The sequence below is a fragment of the Sipha flava genome, unplaced genomic scaffold (assembly GCF_003268045.1).
Source record: "Sipha flava isolate LNK unplaced genomic scaffold, YSA_version1 245_pilon_pilon, whole genome shotgun sequence".
Classification (NCBI taxonomy): Eukaryota; Metazoa; Arthropoda; class Insecta; order Hemiptera; family Aphididae; genus Sipha; species Sipha flava.
The window spans coordinates 538,109-555,982 of record NW_020272893.1 but is presented as its reverse complement, the minus strand read 5'-3'; the positions used below and the strand labels follow the sequence as shown (position 1 = coordinate 555,982).

The 17,874-nt window shown below is 25.3% G+C and overlaps 1 protein-coding gene across 5 annotated transcripts; it reads right to left on the bottom strand.

Moving 5' to 3' along the window:
* Window positions 1–1,636: 1,636 nt before the first annotated feature.
* LOC112684212 lies at window positions 1,637–17,248 on the bottom strand. Of its 5 annotated transcripts, XM_025555593.1 has the most exons (10): window positions 17,135–17,248; window positions 17,000–17,034; window positions 16,015–16,208; window positions 9,865–10,004; window positions 9,626–9,789; window positions 8,650–8,730; window positions 6,543–6,668; window positions 6,404–6,467; window positions 1,994–2,071; window positions 1,637–1,923 (listed from the first exon to the last, which is right to left on the bottom strand). In XM_025555593.1, exons 4-10 carry the CDS (start codon window positions 9,962–9,964, stop codon window positions 1,811–1,813), a joined length of 726 nt encoding a protein of 241 aa, XP_025411378.1. In that variant the 5' UTR covers window positions 9,965–10,004; window positions 16,015–16,208; window positions 17,000–17,034; window positions 17,135–17,248; the 3' UTR covers window positions 1,637–1,810. The 5 variants fall into 5 exon arrangements, with proteins under 5 accessions (XP_025411378.1, XP_025411379.1, XP_025411377.1 ...); XM_025555594.1 differs by lacking the exon at window positions 16,015–16,208; XM_025555592.1 differs by lacking the exons at window positions 16,015–16,208; window positions 17,000–17,034; window positions 17,135–17,248 and adding an exon at window positions 13,177–13,358.
* Window positions 17,249–17,874: the final 626 nt, after the last annotated feature.

Here is a 17,874-nt window from a genome sequence, read left to right as displayed (position 1 = left end):
ATGAAATTCAAATATAAACTTCATTATTAGTAGTATTAAATATAAATAAGCTATATTGATTTGATTTGATTGAGTAAACTTCTGAAAAATTATTGAATGATATAATGCATTGGATATTGTCAATATTCAATCATAAATATATTTTAACGTAAATCGATTACCAGTGGCGTGTGCAGGCGGATGATGATGGAGGATATATCTCCTCCATAGGCTTTTTTTTTTTTTTTTATTTTTTTTAGTCTTAAAAGTTTAAAAACCTATTTAAGAAATACAATGGGGCAATTCCCGTTAAATGAAATGGCGTTAATGAACATACATCGAGACAATACATTATCTACAGAACAAATAATTGATGAATTCAGTTTAAAAACCAGAAGGATGAATTTCGGTCTTGATTGCATTTTTTTTTTTATATATAATAAGAAAGAATAAAGATTGAAAATAATACATTTTTAATTAAAACATCCTTCCCCAATAGGATAATTTGAACACTAAAAATTTAAATACATTTTCTAACGGATTTCATTATCACTGAAAATTAATATCTGAATTAAATTTTAAAAATATTGTTAAATTAGTATATTACTTTCAAGTCATAAAATAATGAATAACCACAAATTAATTTGTTTGAAGTATTAGGATTGAAATGTAATAGCTAAGTAACAGTTAAGTATATAAAAGTTTTTGAAATCGCGAATTATATTTTTTTAAATTAGATAGTTATAGAATAATGAACAATTAACATTAAATTATTGCTGAGTGCATTAATTAATAAATTATCCATACTCAATGATCTTATTGAAATCCAGTTTAGTTCTCTTATCTTAATACAAAACTAATATTTATATTTGTATAATACACAGGCATAAGAGGTATACATTAAGATTACTCATAAACTTGAACAACTCTATGTCTATTAAAATATTATCATATGAAATTCATTTTTTGTTTTGTATTATTTGAAATTAAAAAAATCTTTGATTTTTAAAGCTCGACAGGTTATATACTTGTAATATTTGAATTATAAATTAAATTATATTATTTTAAGTTATTGGTCAAAATTGAATTTTATATAAATTGATAATTAAGTAAAATATTATTTTAGATTTATAACTAATAAAAACAAAATTATCTATTATCATTTATTTTATTATTTAAAAAAAAAAATCATTTGGATGTTTTTGAATTCATTTTTAGAATAAAATCTAGTTAAATTTAGACAAATATAAATTCAATTGTGTGTACATACCTATAAGCTATCTTGATTTGTGTATTTATATACATGAAAAAATCGCTACCTAGACAATAAAAATTGCCAAACGTTTTCATAAGTTTATTTCTCAATAGTGGTTTGAAACCACTGGCTCTATCTGTAGATCTTATAAGAATTGAAGTTGCCGTAAAGGATTTTACGGTTAAATATTATAACTTAAATAAATGTTTGAGATTGAAAAAATCATAGATAATATAACATTATTTATGAAAAATAAATAGAATATGATTTTAGAAAAAGGGGTTATTTATATTATAAAGGAAAATCGCGTTTTACTGACAATAAATAGAATATATTATTTAAAATAGAAAAATTATTTGTAAAAATAAAATGCGAATTAACGAGTACATAAAATATCGTTATTATTAACATACCCTATATATTGTAAGTAATTAATATTAGTTTACTACTCATAATTTTTCATATTGCCCTTACGAATTGAATATTACAATTCTTTCAGTATTTAATCTATCAACATTTTTTTTACATATAACATAAAACTGTCAGGATACATACATAGACATAATAGCAGAACTTTTATACAAGCTTTTGATTTTCTTCGGATGTACGATTATGTAGACGATATATATCAGTTAATGAAATCAGTGTCGATGGATTAAAAAGTGAACTTATGCTTCCTTTTTCTTGGTCTATAGTCCACAGAAGATTCGTCTAAGTATTATATTTACGAAGTATAATATGAGGTTTAGACGCCTTTACCTCGAGATTCACTAGCCGATCGATGACACCGAGATTGATGATTATATCTTGGTGAAACAACACAACTTGAAGAGCTACCTGCACAATTAAAATTTTTATAATTACCATTGCTTTATATATATATAAACAGTGGCGTATCCAGAATTTTTTTTTTTTGGGGGTGGGGTTATAAAAAAATGTAATATTAAATTTTTTTTGAATTTTGTGTGTTTTTATTATAATCAATAGACAATATATATATACACTAAACATTTTCGGAGGGGGGAGATTATAACTCCCCCCCTCTTGGATACACCACTGTATATACACATTTTATAATTATATTAACAACTTCATAAATGAGGAAAAAATTAAATTCTCATTTTATTATTTCATTTTGTATTTATATATATTCATTCATTATATTTTATGACAGATGATGTATAATTAATTACGAATGTAATTTGTCGCTAATTTAAATCTAAAACAAGTATCAAAATAATTTATTAAGTACTTTAAGTAATTAATTATCATAGAGTAATACATTGTATTTTCATAATAACCTACAATAAAGTATATATTTAAGTGAAACATTATAATTAGAAATTTATAAATATGGTATGACGAGTCCAAAAATCTCCCCTGGCTTCCTTAATAATTAACAGTTGCTGATGAGGCAATTGGGGACAACAACAAGTGTCAGTTGAAACGTAATGAATAATTGTTACACACGCGGTACCAATGTTACCAATGTATCATTTGCTTTTAAATAAAGGAAATAGAATTTAATTAGTTAAGTGATGCTACCAAATATATAAAATGTTAAAGTAAAATACTTCAAAGCATGGGCGCCATTTGGGGGTGACAGGGTGTGTGCCCTCACACCAGTGGCGTGCTCAGCAGGTAGGCGTGGTAGGCCCAGGCCTACCCTGTTTTCAAATAATAATTATTAATATTTTTCAAGAAACATAATTTTATACATTTTTTTGCTTCATAATACGATATGTAATTGAATCATTTTGGAACAAGGTTTATTTATTTATTACCTACTTATAGCAAGCGTTTATACATTATTAATAATTCTTTCCTTAGTCGCAAACAATTGTAACCACAGTACTGCTTATCGGCTAAAAATAGTAAAAAATAGACAATAATACACCCGAAGTGAGTTATTTATACATTCGTCACTGGCCGTTCACTGCCGACAATCGTCATTTGATATAAGATAATGAATATGGTTTACAAAATATGTTATTTTTTGGTATTAATAATTTATTAGTTTATTACAGTGTGTACTGTGTACTGTGTAGACGTATTTTAGTGACTTGTGTGTAACCGAGCCGATCGAGAAAATCGTTTTATTCGTTTTGTCTGTTTTTGTTTATGTACACTATTAAAATAACCTAAGTACTTTTTTATTTTATATTGATTATAACTTGACTAATAATTAAATAAAAATAAAAATATGATTAGCCAGTTTTTTAAACCTATTCCGAAACCCACAAGGACATTGAACGATGATGATAGTACAATAGATCAACCACAAACAAAAATGTTAAAATTAAATGTTACCTCAACTTCTAACGAGTCTTCTATTTCCTCGTCTAGCTTAAATGTGCTTAATATTAGCTTAAATAGTGATGAACAACCAATTCAGCCGATTATCAATTTTCCACGTCGTAAAAATTGTGAAAAACAACGTAGTTTTCAAAGTTCATGGTACAAAGTTTATCCTTGGATTGAATATTCTGTTCAATTGGATGCAATTTTCTGTTTTTTTTTTTGTCGTCATTTTACTAGTTCTATATCTCGTGAAAAGCATCAAGATGTTTTAATAGCCACAGGATATAATAATTGGAAAAATATTTCGGGGATGGAAAAAAATCATAACTCGGTAGATTCGCATAAAACATCGTTAGCCAAATATCAAGGTTATATATCATCAAAAAGTATAGGAGCTGTTACGACTCAAATGAATAGTCATGTCGAAGAGAATATAAATAAAAATCGAGAAGTATTAAAAAGTGTAATTCGTTCAGTTTTGTATTGCGCACGACAGGATATAGGTTTACGTGGTCACAATAATGTGTGAAGTTTAATATAAATTTAAAGTCCCTACCTAAAAATGCTAAATATACTTCAAATAAAATCCAAAATGATATTTTATTTGCGTCTTCAAATGTCATTTTACAAACTATTATTAGAGAAGTGAATGAAGGTAGTTCGGTTTAAAGTTTAATTATTGATGAAGCTCGTGATGCGTCAACATTTGAACAAATGTCAATATGTATCAGATATGTACATAAATTAACTATAAAAGAAAGGTTCTTAGGATTTTTACAAGTAGAAGAATTAGATGCACTTGGTCTAAATAATTCTATTATCGAATTTTTAAATTCAGTTGGTTTAGATATTACAAAATGTATAAGTCAACCTACGACGGTGCATCAGTAATGTCTGGTTCTACCAATGGCGTACAAGTAAAAATTAGAGAAGTTTCTAAAAACAAATGCCCTTATATACATTGCTATGCACATCGGCTTAATTTAGTTTTGGTCGATGTTGCTAAATCAGTTGAGATTGTTGACAATACGATTGGATTGCTTGAAGTAATTTATGCATATCAATCGAGTTCAACTTTACGTTATAAAATATTTTTTGATGTCCAAAAAGATTGTGAAACAATTTTAAAAGTCCCTCAATATAGTAATACTAGATGGGTTGCAAAATATAAAGGTATTCATTTTTTTTTAATTCGTTTTGAACATGTCATAAAAGCTTTATCACAACTGTCAAGTAGCTCAAAAAAAAAGAGGCCGTAGAAGCCAAAGGATTATTAAACCAATTTCGATCGTTTGACGTATTATTTGTTTTAACATTTCTTGATAACCTTTTATCAACTATCAATGTACTTTCAATACATTTACAATCTTCTTCTCTTGATATAATTAAGTGTTTAAATTTAATTGATGCTACAATAAAAGAGCTTCAAAGTTTACGTTCGGATGAATTTTTCAACAACTTTTATAAAAAAGCTCAAATTATGGCTTCAAATTTAAATATCTCTATGGATAATTATGAAAAAAGACAGAAAAATATTAATAGTATATATAAAGTGATTATGTAATTACTTCAACAATTGGCTTAAAATGTAATAAAACTACGACTCAAAAATTGCGAATTATGTATTTTACAATAATAGATAATATGTTGAATGAAATGAAAAAAAAGATTTAACAACAATTCAAAATTTTTAACTGCTATTTCAGTATTCAATCCGATATCGACAAACTTTTTAAATGATGATTTTGTTTTAAAGTGTATAAATTATTATGGAGATGATAATTATTTCTCTGACCAAATCATAAGTCAAAACAAATTAGCAAAAAATATGTACAGTAGTTGTAAAAATATCATAGATTTTTACAACGAAATATTATGGGGTAGTCATTTGGAGAAATTAAAAAAGTCATGGAACGAGTGTTAGTTATACCTGTAAGTTCAGCATCGGCCGAAAGAAGTTTTTCAACAATGAAAAGGATAAAAACTTATTTACGAACATCTATGTCTACTACACGTCTTCATAATTTAGCGTTAATTTCTATTGAGAGAGAGTTAAGTTTTGAATTAATTCAGGATCCTATAAAGATTGTTAACAAGTTTGCTAAATTGAAAAATCGAAGACTTCAATTCACTAAATAATTATTATATTTTATATTTTTATGTACTTATAATTAAAAAAACTATTGTTTCATTTGCATTCATTTAGGTATTATTCAGTTATATAAAAACTTAATTTTATTTTTTAATATGTAACTTTAAGTATTATTAACAAGTCAAATAGGAGGAATAAATTGTGTTGTATTATATTATTTTATAATCATTTTTTCTAATTCAATTTAAAAATATTAAGTTTCTAAAAAAAAAATAATGTGTATTATGTACATACATAAACTAAAATAATTATGACCGAGCCTATCCTACATTTTGATCCTGGGCACGCCTCTGCCTCACACCCTGACAAATTATTGTCTACTATTTATTTATTTATTATATACTAATTGTTGATACTATGGCCCTGGATTTAGCTTAAAATATTTGATCCCTGAAACAATGAAACATCTATCTTTATTCGTCTTGAATAAAATTAATAATATTATTGCTTAATGGTAAATGGTTCTTTCTACGATAGAAATTACATTTTTTCTCCGGTAGATAATAGATATTATAAGGTCTTTGTGCCGTAAATATGTTTTAGATAGAAAAATTTTATTGTGAAAATACAAGAAACGTTTTTTAACGATTGGTCTGGTAGTGGAAAAAAAATTGCCCTCCTAAATTGTTAGCACACCCTTAAGAAAACTGAAATGGGGACCCTGCTTCAAAGTATCATACCCAATTGTTAATAAATAAGTAAATAAAAGTAAATACTTGAACAGGAGCTCTGAAAGAGCGACCGGGTTTGAGGGCTTTTACATCTATCTCCATAGAGTTCCTAAAATAAATAAATAGATAAATTAAACTGTAGAATTAATTACTACCAATATAGTATTTGGAAGTATTAAATTACTTGGGTATGGTTTTTTTCGTCATATTTAAATATAGGAATACGTGGCCACGTAGTTGGAGGAGGACTTCTCACCATGTGCTGATGAAGCTCTACCAGAGCGCCTGGACCCATATCAGCTAAATATTCCTATTTAATAATAAAATTTACTATACATTTATTGTTTATACAATTGTTTTTTAAGTTAGGGCAGACTCAAGTAGAGAATTCATAATTTTAGTAATTTTATTTTATTTATATAAAACATTACTTTAATTTTTGTTATAGTAAAGTATTACGACATTTATGCCATACAACATAATATAATATATAATTCATAATAGTAATTAATTATCACTAGGGTCCGAATTTATATGCATTTGCATGTACCTATTAACAATTTTTAACAATTCAAAAAGTAGCTAAATAAGCTACAAGTTTGAACTATAGTCAATAAATCCGAAGTACAAAGTTTTTATTGTATTTTTAAATATTCAGTAATTTTTGATGTGTACTGTGTGTATCTATATTTTACAATTTTTCATTGCATATAGATAATTTTTAAATGCATATTTTTGCATGTTTTGTAATTTTTTAATGTATAATACATATTTTTATATTTTACGATTTTTAATTGCATAATAGTCAAATACCTAAGCGTTTCATATCCATTTATTTTAATATTTCATTGGTTCTGGCTACATATAGTTATGGTTCGCAAGGAATTTGTTTTCTTATATTATCTATATTATTTAATCACTTCTAGATAGAGATAATTCGGTTGGGACCTCGATTTAAGATATACAGGTTACTCAATGTCCTATAGAAATTGGTTTCCAGAATGGTAAACGTCGTATATTACTAAATATCAGCTGTTAAGCATAGTGAGGTTGATCATTACCGCTCTCGGTGCCAATATTTTTCAACTTTAAATTATAAAAAATTGTTTTAATTTAATTTTGTTTTAATTTTAATATTTATTAATTTAAATCGTACATTGTAAATTATAATATATTATATAAATTTTTGATTAAGAAAATGCATTTAATATTAAATATTTAATTTGAATTAAATAGGTGTGGTAACTAACGAATGTTGTGTTCCTGGTTGTAAAATCTCAACCAGTAAATTTTGTGCTCCATAAAATGCATGAGAAAATCTATTAGAATATTTAAATAGAAATTCTTGAGTTTGCTCTCATATTTTCAAAGCAGAATTAAGATGATATTAAATTGAAATATTTATATAGTTTGAATATAAATTAAAATGATAATATAGCTTGATACTAATATTATCACGAAATAATGTATTTAACTACATTAATGACCGCATGGATGCTAGGTGTATACCTCACATTCCAAATTCGATGAAAAACTCCGAGCACCAAAATATATAATACGTTGAGCAATCTGTACATATTAAATCTTAGTTAAGACTAATTGTTGTAATACTTATATTGAATAAGTTTTTGTAAATCATATTTTAGTCATGTTCCGCGATAGTGTATACTCGTGTTTCTTATTAAAATGTTACAGAATTTATAAAAAATATTTTTGCATCTAGCGTGGAAATTCTTTTTTGTAACGTGAAATTGAAGTTAACAATGTAAAGCGCTTTTATTTGAAAATGTATAAAATGTATTCAAGTCTTTAGTAGTCAACAGAAATTTTTCAGGTAACTTTGAAATACTATAAAAATCTACTTGATTTTTTTAAATTGATTTTCGTTTATGAATTCTTATTTCAACGAGTGAATGTTCAAAATGTTTTAAAATTCAGCATACAGTTTAATACAACATACAAATTACAGTTCAAGTATTTAGATAATTTTAATAATAATTAGATATTTTATACGTTTTTTTTGTTCCATATAAATTATTTAATTAATGATCGACATTTTTAAATTAAATACATTTAACTAACATGCATTATCGTTATCATACTTTTTACATATTTTAATGATAATCAGTGCATAAATGCATGGATATTTCGTATGTTTTTAGTGTATATAATTCCGGATCCTAGTTATTGCTATTCAAAAATATTTATAAAGCCATCTTTAAATGAATCTATTATTTTATTAGAAATATAGCTTTATAATGAATTATACGAACACGATTCAAAAAAATTACCTGAGCCATGACTTCTATATCATCTGTTTCTGATACAATATTATCGTCTAATAAACTCTCTCTGCTTGCTAAAATTTTTTTTTAAAACGAAATTAATATTTACATACATAAATATAATAATAATAATATATATAATACAAGGTGTGGCAGAAAGAACTCCCTAGTTTGATAAGATCTTAGTTTGGGCTTGGGTGGAGGTACATTAGTGATATTTATATCGATAGAAAACCTTATCGATGCTGTTTTTAGTATTTATCATGGCTTGGTCGGGAGAGCATCGTGCGTTTGTTGTCGAAGTTTAGTTTAGTTTTTATTATTTTTCTTAATCAGGGAGTTCTTTTTGCCGCACCTTGAATATAATATACCTAATATACAATAATATACTATACATGTACGTACAATATTCTATGGGAGTAATATACAGTACATTTATGATTAACAATCGTGTTTTTTCGTTTTCATATTATAGTTAACAGTGGAAAATAAGAAAATACGATGATATTGCTGTACTCACGATTTATTGTTTATGAAACGCATTATAAAAATAATTAGTTATGTAAAAACATATAATTGCTGTAGTTAGTATGGCAATTTTACAATAGGTTTTATGTGAAAAATAACCTATATAAATCATATGACATTAATTTTTTTTAATATTTTTTTTAAATAAATCTATTTTAATACATTACTTCAATAGTATTTTTCTGTGTAAGGTAATAAAATATAAAATTGTATACTTTTAATTTTTTTGATAATACTAGTGAACATTGATAAAATTTTAAAACGATACTTATTATTAATAATTTAAATAATAATGACTTAATAGTCAATAGGTGTATTATATTTTTGTATTGATAAAAATCTAAAAACTACGATTAGACATTTCGAAATCATGTATAAACTATAAATAAATCAAATTTATTTAAAACTATGAATCAAATATAAGTTAGTATTTCCTTAGAAATTATGACCTTACCTGTAAGTATGGATTGTCGTGCCTAGACATTTTTAACGCTTCCATGTCTTGGAAAACATCTCTTGATCTGGGTATGGAAAGAGCAGGAGACGCAGGACATGAATTTCTTGTTTTTACAGACATCGCAGTAGCTATGCAAACTTCACTTTTACTTAACTGCCTAGCTGTATACGTAATTAAATAATTAGACAATCAATATAAAATACATATAAAAGTTTATAAGTGTATTTTTTTATTACCTTTTTCTTTTTCGGATTTTTTCCATCGAAAGAGACCGTTGAATAATTTCAGTTTACTATCGCTGTGGTCGTTCTCCCGGGCCGTCGATAAATAAGGCATTGCCGATGGGCAGCCGCATTACATAAAAAGTGACTGTTATCTGCAAATAAGTCATTTTGTTGAAATGTATGGTACTGTGCGAAATTCAAATTAAATATCTACTATAGATATCATGAGTAACGAAAATAGAATGTCATAGCTCATAAGTAAATATTGTATTTATAATTCATATAACTATATGTATTAATAAAACTAATTCGTTCGATAAGATAATAAAGTATTTCTATATTGATTTTGTCGTATGTAAATAAAAATATGCGCTTGACAAATTATACAAAGTATACTATATTACTACTACATAGTAATATTTTGTTATTACGTTAATTAAAAGAGCATAATTTCTAGTTTAAATATAATTAATGTATCTTACTGTACACATAAAACGGGTATTTTTAAAATGTGATTGCAAATACGGAAAAGGTTAATCAGGTAGGTGCTATTAAAGATTATAATTGGAGTTTTAAAATTTTATGAAATTTATTTTCTTTAAATTTAATTTAATATTTAAATGGAAAATAAAAAATAAAAATATTGTACCTAAAATTTTATAGTTTTATTAACTTGCAAGTGAAAATTTTTATAAGCTGGATTATTGTATGAAACATAGAAAATATGTAACATATTTACATATAATGTAGAAGATATTTTAAAAATCTATGATATAATAAATATAGAATTCTTTAGATTTCTAGTTCTATTAAGAACATTATTTCAAGTGAAACATTTCAAATTCAGAATCCTAATTATAATACAAGGCATAAATCCATAAATACAAAAACAAATTAAATCAATAACAAGAGCAGCAAGTTAGTTTGTTTCCATGAACTATAGCATTTTAATTTAGTGTTCAAATAGTTTTTAGTACACATTTTATATGTTTTAGTATTTTGCTTTTCAGTTTAAAATAATTTTTTGTAACTTTTATAATTATTATATAAAACAATAAATTATATTTGTCTTATCAATAGATTAAATAGATAAATATTTCATAATTTCTTTTACTTACAATTATATAAAAATAATGATTTGTTTCATGGTTATGTTATTTATTATAGATTTTTATAAGTAGGTATTATAACACATTTCCTCAACTATGTGCTTACTAATAAGCATTAATATGTATGTAAAACAATTATACTCATTTAATTAGTTAGTAGAATATTTTACTTAAAAATAGAATAAAATTCAATATTTTAATGAATAAAGATGAATAAAGGTAATTTAAAACGATAACTGGAAATGTACGACTGCGTAATAGAAAAAACAAGAATGATAAATCATATGCTAATATTTTTAAAAATTGTATTTTCACTTGGAGTTTTAAAAACGTAAGCCAATGTTGTTGTTTATAATTTGAAAATTATTAAAAATAATATTATACTTGATTTTTAGGAACAATATTATTATCATACTTTTAAAATAATTTTAATAAAATTTAATAATCAATTGTTGATTATAAAATTGTATTATATAACTTTTTTATTAACTTTGTTTATTAAAATCTTTGCGAGATAAGAATTTGTTGGTGGCAGTTAGTATTTTATATATATATTTGCTACGTGCAAGTTGTAACGTACAAACCCGTGTTGTATTAATAATAAAATGTTGACATTGACATACTGGTCTTATTCTTCTTTAATTGTTTTAAACATATATCTATTTATACACTTCCGAAAGAGTTCATATAATTATTACATAGGTATTAATATACTACTGTATATGAAGAAAAATATAAATTGGTTTTTATAAATATTATTTGTGTATTTCATTTATTTTATTTTAAATGTACGTTTATTAAGAATTATGAAATTAAGATTTTAAAATTAAGTGTTTACAAATTATTATATTTTAAGGTTATAATTGTTTATTGTCCTCAAATCACATTCAATCTTACGTGTATAATGTTAAGAATAAGGTACAACAATATTAATTCAAAGTATTGAAATTAAATAAATCAATAATATACTTACGTTATCCGCTGTAAATCTATTTATTCAATAAATAAATAAATTTATTTTATGACGATAAAAGACAGTTAAATTACCAGTTTTTGATCTAAATGTATTATGCTATTTATTGACATAAATAATAAACTAAAGATTTAATTTTTAACGACGCATTTTTAACAACACCTTTTAAAAATAAGAACTTTTTAAATGAACTTTCACTTAGGTTTTACAGTTATAGGACTTATAATTCATATATATACACATACGTTTACGTATAGGCATAACTAGAGCTTACATGTTAGATGGGCTATAAGTACCGAGATAATACAGACCTACAGAGGCTAGGCTCCCACACCTCCAATTATTAATTTACATACACATACACACAAAATAAATCACTATTTACTACTATAGGTTTAATTTAAATTTTAACAAAAATATGAAGATAAGATGAAAAAGAGCAATTTTGTGAACCAAATTTAGATTTTGGATATTCCTAATATAAAGCCGTAATACACTGAATAATAAGAATTGTCAAACTTAATAATTATTTTATGTATTAAGTGTACATTGATGATTAGATTTTATCTCAATCTTAAACACGAAATTCAGTGATTTATTATTTTTAATCTGGGAGGGCTAAGAATATTTAGGGGGCTAAGCCCCTTAAAGCCCTAGGCCTATGCTTTTACGAGATGGCATTATAAATTAATTGAAATATTTCCAAATTAAGAAAAATAAGCATATATTAAAAATTTACCTTTAGATTGTCACATAAATAGTGTAAACGTGGTAACTGATATATTTTGAATACAAAATTTTTAGAAAAAACACTATATCTAAACCTCCCTAAAATATTTTTCTTATATAAGAGGCAACAGGTTATCTACTTACTTATTTTTTAGAATGTCTATCACCATTTATTTTGTTCAAGTACTATTAGTTATTTTAAATATCTTATAGTTTTTCCAGCAATTACTTTTTTGTGAAAAAATAGCTTAAGGTTAGCTTAAAAATCCAATATATATTACTATAAGTGCATAAGTTGTAAATTATAGTGTAATGTGATTACTAATGGTCAACCGAATATCGTATTATTTGTTTAATAAAATATTGCAACTACGATGATAATATATTTAAGTTATGGTATAAGCTGCATACGACTCACCAATATATTATTTGAAAATTTTTTAATATATTACGTAACGAAATGTATTGATAAAAAATGCAGAATTCATCAAGATTAATCGTAATTTTACTTACCCTATTATTATACGATCGCCAATTATAACTGACGAGGGTGATTATTAAAAATAATTTATTATTACTAAAATAAAAATTCAAAATACGAAAATTCAAAATAACAATAAATATTTAGGCATTTTTTTTTTCTTGCTGATTATCATATAACATCAGCTGGCGCCATGGAAATCGATCGCTTTCAGCCCCCTTTGTCGGGAAAGTGTGGGTGTGGATTTCCTTACACTTTTACCGCTGGCGCCAATATTTGCAGTGTGTCCATATAGAATATATTAATTACCCATACTATTCTATGATAGAAAATCTAAATTTTTAATTCGTTCCTGCGATATAATTAAAACACATAATCAAATAAAACTACTGCAGTCTGCAATATAAGCTAGTGGTACAATGTATAGTACTTTTATTCGAATAATAGAAATTAAAAAATAGGTATGAGCTAGTAGGAAATTGTTTTAATACTTAAAATTAAAATTGTATTATTTTATATAACATTTTATAAACTTTAATAAAGTTTAAAACTACACAGAACTGAAGTGGTTAGCTGGAAACAGGGAAGAATGGAGATTGCATATCCGACTGCAAAACCAACCATAAGGTTAAATACCAGAATATATATATATATTAAATTGCACTAATTACCTAAAAAAAAAAAAATGGTCAAATTGAATTTGGGTTAAAAATAGGTAATAGTTAAGCTGCACTCGTTCAAAAAAGGAGTTAAAACTTAAAATGGGTTTTCACTACGAACGTTCACGTGTATAAGCGATTATAACTGTGTTGTTGGATATACTTGAACATTTATCGTGTACAAGATTTATACACGAATAATGTGTTATATTTCAACGTCTTTAAAAATAATTGTTTTTATAATAACATTAAAAATGTTACAAATCTTATGTTTACGTATGCTACTGCACAATTACTAACAGATACGTATATTTGAATGCAGGATACTGACATAAGACCTTCAACGACAAGGTAAAAAAAAAAAAATGATATTGAAAAATATATTAACTTATATACTCAAGTGCGTATTACCAGGTTCGAGTTTTTGAATTCAGTTTGTTATTATTACAAAAAATAATCAAAACGAGTTGAAAAAAAATTAAATAACCATAATAATACTTGGCGATTTGATTATTTATATTATTTATACATTATTTAATTATGGTATGTATAAAAAAATAATTTTCAACCATCATTAAAATCATTGGCAGTTCTAAGCGTATAAATAGAAAGGAAAATTAGTGTTTTTTATACTCTTCCAATGCATGATATTTTGCTAAAATACTTTTTTTGAGCACGAGTTTAATCGACCACTACCTGCTTTTTACTGGAATGCAGTTCAACCATTACCTTTTTTCAACCTAAGTGCAATTTTACTAAAATAAAATTCGACCATACCCGGTTATTCGAGGCTAAACCTTAATCGATCACGCATGTAAACCATTTTATTCACACATTAAAAACTTACAAACTTTAATTATTCTAAATGTTCGTGTTATTTTAGTTAAAATGAGTTATAAAAAAAAATTTAAAATATACAATGACAGACAAGAGACAACAATAAGTTAGTACCTATAAACAAAAATGTTCGTAACAAAGTCAAAATGTCACGCAATAAACATAAACATAAAAAATATCTAATCATCATAATTTGTAAACATGTTCTCGTTCCCATAGAAAATCGACTAATTATTATATTATATTGTATACTAAATATACATTATTTTTCATGCGAAAAATAGTGTCCAAATAAGTATAATACAAGAATATAAAAATATAATAAAAAAAAGTAATATTATTATATTGACGCTCAGATACGTTAAAATTAAATTAAAAGAGCTGGTGAATCAACTTTATTGGTCAATTAAAATTTCAAGAAAATCAGTACTTTTATTGTTACACTAACAAAGTTAAACCCATAGTTGGTTAAGAATAGGAAAACAATCACGTGGTTTACGTGAGATATTATATTTTAATTTTATTAAATGCACCTTTATGTTATGTATTAAAATAAAATATGTAATTAAATTAATTTTTTATTATAAACAATTTCAAACTAAAGTAAATCGCAATGTGCTCATATATGATAGGATTATGTATATTTTTTTTTTACAATTTTAAATTGTATTTTAACAAATACTGTTAGTTAGGTACAATATTGGCTCGGAGTATATAATGTTCATGTACAACCCCGGTAACTTATAAGATAAATTACAGTGAAAATAATATATATATAATAATAATTTTTGTTAATAATTTAATAATTCAATATTCTTGAAACTTATACCTGGTACAACCTTATAATGTTACGAGTACATCACATCACTACTTTACCAATTTTTTTTCGTTTTTCATATTTTTAACATATTTTCTGTAAAATAATATTATTATGCTAATGCTTCAATAATTACTAGAAGTTATAACTTTTTTATTTAAATATATAACTTATATATCTTTACTCCGTAATCGGAAATTTTTATAGATAAATCTTTGGTATCAACATGTGGGGACATTCAGAGGAGTATTTGGAAAAATTATTATAAATTATAAATAGTATTTATAACCAGTACCGTAGCAACCAAATATTGCTCTTGGGGCGAAACTTAAAAATGTGCCATAATGTATTTTTAATAAATTTATAGTTATTAATAATAACTATAAATTTATTAAAACTTATTAGATGTTATTTTCAACAATTGTTTCAATTAATATGATGAAGTTTTTGTAAATAAAAGACACAATATTGACCGTTGTAATTTTTAATATAAAATGAAATTTTTTTTATTTTTGCGTCCTCCCAGGAATTTAACTCGGGGTATAGGTACTTCTCACCTCCCTTTATTGCTTCGATCCTGTTTATAATCGATGATAGCATAAGTTGTAGTATGTAATTGTAGTATTGCCCAGTGCTTGGAAAGTTCCTTTAAAAAAGGAACTCGTTCACGTTCACATTCATCTTGCTAAAAAGGAACTAAATCCTTTACCATTCCTGTCTTGAAGAAAGGAACTAGTTCCTTTTCTCGTTCCTAAATAAAGAACATTTATCGTTCTTCAAAAGTTTTAAAATAATTAATTGTATATAATTAATTTTATTGGGTATTATTGTTTTGTTTTTATTTTTTAAATTTGTTTATTTCATACACGTTAATTTTATAATATTTGCTTTAATTTTAATTATTTTATAATATGTAATAGGTCAATAAAAAATTTGAGAAAAAAAAATATTTTTCAACTCCTGGCCATAGATACCAATACGTGAGATCGAAATTGTACTCATGCTTTCGTCTGACATAATTATTAATTTGTAACAAGCAGGGCTCGGAAGTTCTAGAAAATGCATATAATTCTTGGTTCATCCTAGAACATCCAATGTAAGATACAAATATGTTTCACATTACTCGGATATCATACTCAAAATTTTATTTTGCTATTTTTTGCATATATACAAGTTTTATTGCTATTTCGCTAATAGAGGATTTAGTGCTATTTTTGGGTACCTATATTTTCACATAATACAGTAAATAATCATAATTTGTTGATAATAATGATATTTACTAATTAATTAATTCAACCTTTTTTTAACAGTTTATAATTTAACCAGTCTAGCCATCTATGAGCCCAAAAATTTGTAAAATTACATTTATTTTTTTTTTACAATCAATTTATAATTTTTTCAAATTAAATGCATATTTTTTTATTTTTTGTGCTATTTAAGAGCTAATAAGTAAAAATGTTAGTGCTACAACTTCCGAGTCCTGGTAATATTTAATAAGTAATAAAAAAACTAGTAAAAATAACACGAAATTAATTTATAAACCTGTGTAGGCAGCACTCAGCAGACAACTGATTGTACTGAAAAAGAGACATTGCATTAGCTGTTATAGTCTATAGGCACGCTTTAAAAATTGAAAAATATACTCGTAATAAATTACCAATTGTAAATAATACATACCCGTATCGTCAAGTATTTTTCAAGCCACTAACGATGTCCCACCAATAAGGTCGCTGTGACAGAATGGACACTTTGTATACACCAATAATTTTGTATAAAAAAAATAAAGTTTATTTTTAGCTCTTTATGTTTACTAAAGAAGTTTTAAACTTTTTTTCTCATAGTTCTAAAAATGATTTAACTATTTTTATTCAAAAATCAATTAACGAAAAAAGGAACGAAAAAAATCATTCGTGTTCCTTTAAAAAGTGAACGAAATTCCAATACGTTCATAAACACGAAAAAGGAACTGCGTTCCTGATAAGTTCCTAAGAATGGAACGAAATAAAAAGAACGAGTTCTTTTGAACGCGTTCCTTCCAAGCACTGTTATTGCCCTTCTTATTTGCTTAAAATAAAATTGTCACTGGATAATATTAAATTTCCCATTTACAAAATATCTTGCACAACTGTATCTGCACTGTATCGCGTAATCATTACTACGGATTATCAGTTTTTCGGCATCGGCGTTTTCCAAATTTTCGTCCTGTAGAATATAAACCAATATCTATCATCGCTGTTGCCTATTTATTGTAATTTTTATGCTGCTCATTGAAGCCTGGTCCCGTAATCTCTATTGTCGTTAAATTGATATTCGACATGAACCAATTGAATCATTGGTCTTCACGGTTGTAGTTGATTTTTATGATTTTTTCGCGTTTTTTCACTTTTATTTTTGTACGTTTTTAATATCAACTGGAA

Coding starts and splice junctions, on each gene's coding strand:
- LOC112684212 (XM_025555593.1), bottom strand. CDS start 9,964: ATGCCTTATTTATCGACGGCCCGGGAGAACGACCACAGCGATAGTAAA. Junction 8,731..9,625: donor ACGACAATCCATACTTACAG/GTAAGGTCATAA, acceptor ATTTCGTTTTAA/AAAAAAATTTTAGCAAGCAG. Junction 6,669..8,649: donor ATATAGAAGTCATGGCTCAG/GTAATTTTTTTG, acceptor ATTATTAAATAG/GAATATTTAGCTGATATGGG.